General features: G+C 42.5%; 1 protein-coding gene across 1 annotated transcript in view; it reads right to left on the bottom strand.

Moving 5' to 3' along the window:
• The window catches only part of canx (calnexin), a 14,993-nt gene that overhangs the window by 4,009 nt on the left and 4,091 nt on the right, over positions 1 to 6,893 (bottom strand). The window contains exons 2-12 of the mRNA XM_014025881.1: positions 5,370 to 5,597; positions 5,196 to 5,269; positions 5,028 to 5,086; positions 4,401 to 4,542; positions 4,195 to 4,276; positions 3,923 to 4,115; positions 3,649 to 3,838; positions 3,397 to 3,510; positions 1,964 to 2,120; positions 1,665 to 1,880; positions 744 to 863 (exon numbers count right to left, since the gene is read on the bottom strand). Of these exons, the coding sequence (XP_013881335.1) occupies positions 744 to 863; positions 1,665 to 1,880; positions 1,964 to 2,120; positions 3,397 to 3,510; positions 3,649 to 3,838; positions 3,923 to 4,115; positions 4,195 to 4,276; positions 4,401 to 4,542; positions 5,028 to 5,086; positions 5,196 to 5,269; positions 5,370 to 5,594 (1,572 nt within the window). The 5' untranslated portion in view covers positions 5,595 to 5,597. The remainder of the gene's footprint in view (positions 1 to 743; positions 864 to 1,664; positions 1,881 to 1,963; positions 2,121 to 3,396; positions 3,511 to 3,648; positions 3,839 to 3,922; positions 4,116 to 4,194; positions 4,277 to 4,400; positions 4,543 to 5,027; positions 5,087 to 5,195; positions 5,270 to 5,369; positions 5,598 to 6,893) is intronic.

Raw genomic sequence — 6,893 nt, 5'->3', positions numbered from 1 at the left:
ATATTATATTATTATTTTTTTCCTTCTGTTTTTTCTTCCTTTTTTGTATCTGTATTGGATAAACACTTCTTTGTATTCACAAACTGTATGTATAAAAGGAAAAATACTTAATAAAAAAGACAGTGATTAAAAAAAATGATCCCACACTTTGAGCTCTGTTGTCAGGTAGCCATGATACCAGAGCCTGTCTGTATAATGTCTTGTGACGTCCACGGCCTACCCCAGTTACCACTACTGTGCATGTGTGGCAAGGACAGAAAGGTAGATGTGGCAGTGGAAGGTGTCAAAGACGTTTGGAGAGAAAAACAAAGTAAAAAACAAAACAAAAAAAACTATTCAACTATTAAATTAGTCGTTGATTATTTTAATAGTTAATTAGTCGACTAATCATGGCAGCCCTAATTGTGAGTAAACATTAGCACTAAGTGTCGATGGATGAGTGAGCAGGTTAGACCGACTCTCAGAGAAGTCACGTTACAGAAGSCGTCCTGAGCTGAAGGGGGTCCCCGAGGGGCAGTACTGAAGGGACCAAATACGACCATATGAAACACAGAGCATTGAGAGGGCTGTCAAACTCCTGCTAGTATGAGACATAGAAAATACATAGAAAATATATGGAGTTTGTTTTTAAATGGGAACTTTTGGAAGGGGAAAAAAGTAAAATAAGTAATATATCGTACGGTAACCCGTGTGTCATCATGACATCACCAAACTGCTAGTACTCAGCCCTGATAACTCGTTACCTTTCCCGTGCAGCAGAAAACGATGATGAGGACGACGGGCAGAGCCACGGTGAGGACGTAGACGATCCAAAGCCACGGCCGCTCCTCTGCAGCGTTCAGCATCTGAGCTGCCAGACCGGGCTGCAACACAAACACATCAGAATTAAGTGTTTCTGCACACTTCCTGTAAAAACTGAAGCAAGTTAGATTTTACTGAACACAAAGAACAGCCACTCTGAAAATAAGTTCCTCATGTTGTTGAGTTTATGCTCTTTACACGTTTGTCTTTTATTTCTTCAGTCTGAGCTGGCTGGTGTTAGCGCCACCTGCTGGTTGTCTGATAAAAGGACGCTTCTGTGATGATTTAGAGCAGAGGTTCTCAAATGTTTTGGGTCTGGAGACCCCTTACCAGGGTGACAAGTTTCCAGAGACCCCCTGAAAAACCCCACACTGTTTAAAAAATTGTTCAAGGTCATTTTTCTTCCTAAATGCCATGGCAATATTAACTTTTGTTTGGTTTAGTATGTTTGTTTTACCAGTGCATTGTTCCCCATATGTTTTTTTAAATAAAACTCAAATGAACAATTTATTGAAAATTTTTGAGGACCCCCAAGATACTACTCGCGGACCCCCAAGGGTCCTGGGACCCCAGTTTGAGAACCTCTGATTTAGAGAAAAACTTGACTGGTGAGGTTTTTATGATGAATAAAACTGTTTAATTGCATGAAAAGATTACAGAAGCTCCTATTGGCTCCGCCAGCTGTCAATCACACACCAACTATTGATTAAATAAATCTTAATCTCCATCGTACTGTGAACAAAAATTAAGTTTTCAGATTTGTTTTGTTTTATTCAGTAAATTAATGTATTATTTTAATAAAATTCTGTTTTCAGGACCCTCCTCTCAGCCGGACTTCCTGTCTCTGATCCACCTGAACCCACCTCGGCTGCCCCCTCGGCGGCCTTCTTCAGCCCCCAGCTGTCAGCGGACCAGCGCTCGGCGACGTTTCGGTCGTTGGTGATGAAGAAGTTATCGAAGAAGATGTCGGAAGTCATGGACCAGAGCTCCAGCCCCACGGCGCTGAATGGTGTCATCTTGAACGGGTGCAGGTCCTCGAAGAAAGCCGGGTTGGGGATCTTCCTGGGCTTCCAGATGCCCTGAAACCAAAGGGTCAAAAAGGTCAGGAGCCAGAAAGCTGCTTCCTGTTTCCTGTGAGGGAGTCATTCATCAGTCTGGTTACCTGGTAGTTGGGGTTGTCGATCATGGGGGGCTTCCACTTGCCCTTGTAGCTGGGGTTGTCAATCATCGGGCGTTTCCAGGGGCCACAGCCGGGGGCGCTCTCGCAGACGGGGTTGGGGACCTGTGGGGCCTCCCATTCTCCGTCCATGTCCTCATCCCTGACAGACAGAGAGACCTTCATCAAGACCAGACCACTGAGGTGGGGGGTTAGCCTGCATTGCCACTGTAACTTGTTCAAATAAATGATGTATGATCTGATTTTGCTGATATTATATGTGGGGTTCCACAGGGTTCTGTGCTTGGACCAAAGTTGTTTCTTTTATATGTAAATGTTTTGGTGAATGTGTCAGGGTTGTTTAGATGTGTTTTGTTTGCAGATGATACATTTTTTTGTTTGGGTAAAAATTGGGAACAAATGTTGGAAATGATGCAAACAGAATTTGCAAAAATACAAAACTGGTTTAAGCTTAATAAATTATCACTAAATTTAGACAAAACTAATTATATGATATTCAGTAATAGAAAAAGAACGGTTGATGTTTCATTTAGAGTTGATAGTATTGACATTTGTAGAGTCAGTGAAGTCAAGTCCTTGGGTGTTATTAGTGATGAAAACTTGACTTGGAAGTCTCACATAAATTATTTAAGAACTAAAATAACAAAATCTATTGCAGTATTATACAAGGTAAATGATTTATTTAATGATAAAGTGCTGTTATATAATGCAATAATTGTTCCACATTTTATTTATTGTGTAGAAGTCTGGGGGAAAGCATTTAAAACAATTACAAATCCTATTATTTTGCAAAAAAGAGCCATAAGAATTATAGCCAGAAAACATTATAATCACCCATTGAATATTTATTTATTTTTAAATTTATTATAATTAATTTCATCAAGTGAATTTATTAAACTTTTAGAGTTGGTTGATTACAGGATTTTGCTGTTTATGTAAGGCTCATAAAACCACATTACTTTTGAATATTTAATCTAATTTCATCAAGAGGGAACGTACTTATAATCTTAAAGGACTTGAAATTTGAGACAGATGTACTTCAGTTCAAGGAATAAAGTTGTGGAACAACTTGGCTAGCCATTATAAAAATGCTGGTTCGATTGTTATTTGGGAGATTGGTAAAATCTGACTTGCTGACAAAATATGAAAACATATAATAAGCATTTATATTAGCTGCTCTTTGAATAATTGCAAATCTTTATTTTTCTTTTTTTTTGCTGATCGTTACGATATGAATTCTATTTATGTATCTGTATGTAGGGGTGTATACAGTATATACAGTATATATTACTTGTTAAATGGGGGCAAACGTTATAAGGTTTCTGCTTCTCATTTTAATGACATTGTATCATGTTTGAATTTTGTTTTGTTGTAATTAATTAAATGAAACAAAGAATAAAAAATAAAAATAAAMTCACCAGTCGTCAGGTTTGACGGCGTCGGGGTCACCGACGTACTCGGGCTCGTTGTCCAGCCAGCCGTCCGGTTTCACGGCGTCTTCATCAGGAATCTGAGCGGRAGCATCTTCATCCCTGAAAGATTCCATCAGAAACAGATCCTGATGATGTCATCAAGAAAAGCATCCTGGTCTGATCTGAGCCGGACCACTTCCTGGATCACTCGGCCCACTCCTCTTTAAACACATTGATTCTGAGTGAATGGGAACTGACCAGTCCTCAGGCTTGACGGCGTCAGGGTCCTGGATCTTTGGTCTCTCGTCCCAGTCCTCTGGTTTGTGGTCGTCGGGATCCTCGATCTCAGCGGGGGGGTTGACGGGAGGGGTCATGTCCTTCAGCAGGTTACCACTGTTCACCACCGTCTGATCCACCAGAATCTCAAAGCTGTTGTCAGGGTTCAACACTGGGGGGGGGGGGGGGGGGGGCAGAAGAGTCAGTTAACTTCAGAAACCAGAGCTACCTGTTGGTCTGAGGGGGCGTGGCTTACCCAGCGTGTACAGGTGCGTCTTCTTATCGGTGTAGTACGTGCGCAGGTCAGCGTCGGGTTTCTTAGCGTGTTTTTCTTCGTACTCTCCGGTTTTGGGGTTTTTGTGCCTGAAGATGAAGTGCAGCTTGTAATCCTCTCCACATTTGTCRGGTCCGAACATGATGGTGTACGGAGTCTTGTCCACAAACTGGTCCTGCAGACACACACGAGGCGGATCAAAAACCAGAACTGGACCGGCACAGACAAACTTGAACCTGAGGAATGAAACTTACCAGGTTGAGTTCGGGGGTCTGGGTCAGCAGCTTGACGTAAGCGCCGCCGCAGTCGATGCCGGACTGGAAGTTCACCTCGTACCTGGTCACACAGAGACCACGAATCAAACACGACTCGAACACGACTCGAACACGACTCGTGACGTTTGATCCTGCTGCTTCTTTAAACTCCTGCAGGAGGAAGCAGCAGCATCTTTAATTCTTACTGGATGATGAGAGGCTCCGTGTCGAAGATGAAAGGTCGCAGCAGCAGGGCTGAGATGGCGTGATGTTTGGCTCGAGACTTCAGGACCAGACCTTTATCACCGGGCAGCTTACTGTCCATCATCTCCTCCACAGCCCATTTACCTGTTCGAACATCATCATCATCATCAGAACCCTCCATTAGAAACATTCTCAGTTTTAAACTTAATTTAATTCCTGTAAATTCTCTTAACGACCCAGAATTCATTGTTTTAGGACCCAGAGTGGGGTCTCAACCCCAGCTTACTGTAGATGAAAGTCAACATTATTAACATGTTATAAAACAAATTTCACGTTGCTCAGACGGACGGTTGTTGAGATATTTACATGTGAAATAACAGGAAGTGATGTCAAAGATGAATGTCTGCATTTGAATGTTTAAATAAATAAATGTTAAAAATTATTTTAATATTTGAGATGAATTACAATCATCTTATTTACAATGTGTTAACATTTTTAAGACTTCTGAAAGACTGATTTAAGACATTTTAATGTTAATTAAGGCCATAACTTTGGATGGATGAATTCAAGGCTTTTTAAGACTTTAAGGATCCACAGGAACCCTGATACAGAACCTGAGGCAGACTTACCGTCGTACTTGGCGATCTCTTCATCAGCGTCGTCCTTCTTGGCTTTTGACACGACCCACCTGAAACAAACAGATGTATCAGAGCTGCTTCCTGTTCCACCCTGTCCCCTGTCGTCCCCCGTCCTCAGAGACCCCCAGAGGATGGAGTGTTTGAGTGTCGTGTGCTCACCCGTCCAGCGTCCCCCGGTCAAATGACTCGGCAAAGAAATGTTCCCCCTTCGGCTCCGGAGCCTTGTAGGTCACCTGAACACAAAGTTTTAAATTTACTTTCAACTTTTTGTACTAACTAAATAACTAAACAAACAAAGAACTAAATAAAATGTCCAATCAGCCTCTGCTTTACCTTTGGAGCTGCGGGAGCTTTAGGAGGAGGCGGAGCTTCATCCTGCACATCACCGTCCAGCTCGTCTTCTTCCTCATCCATGACTSCTCCCATCAGGTCCATGTCGTCCTCCACGTCCATGTCCATGTCGTCCACCTGATCGTCCTCGGCCCGACAGACGGGAGCCAAGGAGAGGCAGAGGACACCCGCCGCCAGAAGAACCGCCAACACCACCTTCTGATGCATCGTCTGCAAGGAGGCGAGGAAGAGGAGCTGCTTTAACTCCGTCCCAGTCTTTGTCCAAGAAACACTGATCTAATTCAAAAACCTGACAGGAGGAAGAACTACCTGTCCCTCCACCTGTAGCACCAGCTAACTGATGTTTCCCTGCATCCAGCCATCACCATGGTAACTAGTCCCCACCCACAGGACCCCTCAGCTCCTTTAATGAGATCACACCTGTGGGATGACCCCCCCAGAGTTACTCCTGTACACAGGAGCCTTCAGAGGCTGCAGGCTTCTCTTTGCTTCAGGTAAAACACCTGCAGCTGTTTTTAGGTTAAATAAGGAGCAGAACAAACAAACCACAGCAGCTTTTACTGCACTAAATGAGTTTTTATCTCCTCTGAGCTGCGACGCTGCTGCAGACGAGGACTACCTCATTCAGGGCGGAGCTACTCTGTCCTCAGACACTTCCTGTCCAGATGTCTTCACACAGCACAGCTTCCTGTCGATCACATGACACAACAAGCTTCTTTCAGACGCCCTCTGTTCATCTCCATCGATAGCCTCGCAGCAAAGATGGCGCCTGYGGCAGTGGCATCACTAGGCCTTTAAAGCCCCCCTAAATTATTTTGGTGTAAAACATGTTTTATTTAATTTAAAAATATATTTTGCAAAAATTGAATGTGATGTGGTCAGAATAAATAACCATTTAATATTTCATTATTAACTAAAATATATGATCACAAATCTGTCAGTTTCCCTTTAATTTATATGTAGAGATCCTCTTTGGTGAGCTGTTATTCAGTCCACGCTATATACTGTATATATATAATATATACAAAAATTGTGTGCGTCTCCTGGGGGCTAAGCCCCCCCTCATCATTAAAACCTAGTGACACCCCTGGCCTGCGGTTCTCCTCCTTGGCATGAGACCATCCTGCTGCTCACAAAGAGTCACCTTTTGTCCTGGTCCACTATCCACAACCCAGAGTGAATAAGCCATAAAATTTAAAATGCAGATTAATGCAGATTCCTGCTCGTGTATACGCTCACTGCACACCATCTATAGAACCGGGACTGAAACAAGACGGTTTACATCCTGTGAGCCTGAAGGCTTCTGAGAACTTTAACAAACGTTAAACTGCAGGACGTTTTGTTGTGAAATGAAGCTGATTTCAAAATAAATGAGGATTAAGTCAAATTTGGTCAAAATGACATAATGACATTTTCAGATTCTTGTCTTTAAAAGCTACATTTTGATACGATATCATAATTAAATCCATATATATGACTTAATTTGTCTTGTTGTTACAATAATAC

The sequence above is a fragment of the Austrofundulus limnaeus genome, unplaced genomic scaffold, assembly GCF_001266775.1.
Source record: "Austrofundulus limnaeus strain Quisiro unplaced genomic scaffold, Austrofundulus_limnaeus-1.0 Scaffold506, whole genome shotgun sequence".
NCBI classification, from domain to species: Eukaryota; Metazoa; Chordata; class Actinopteri; order Cyprinodontiformes; family Rivulidae; genus Austrofundulus; species Austrofundulus limnaeus.
The sequence above is the reverse complement of the archived record's forward strand: the minus strand, read 5'-3'. Positions and strand labels throughout refer to the sequence as shown.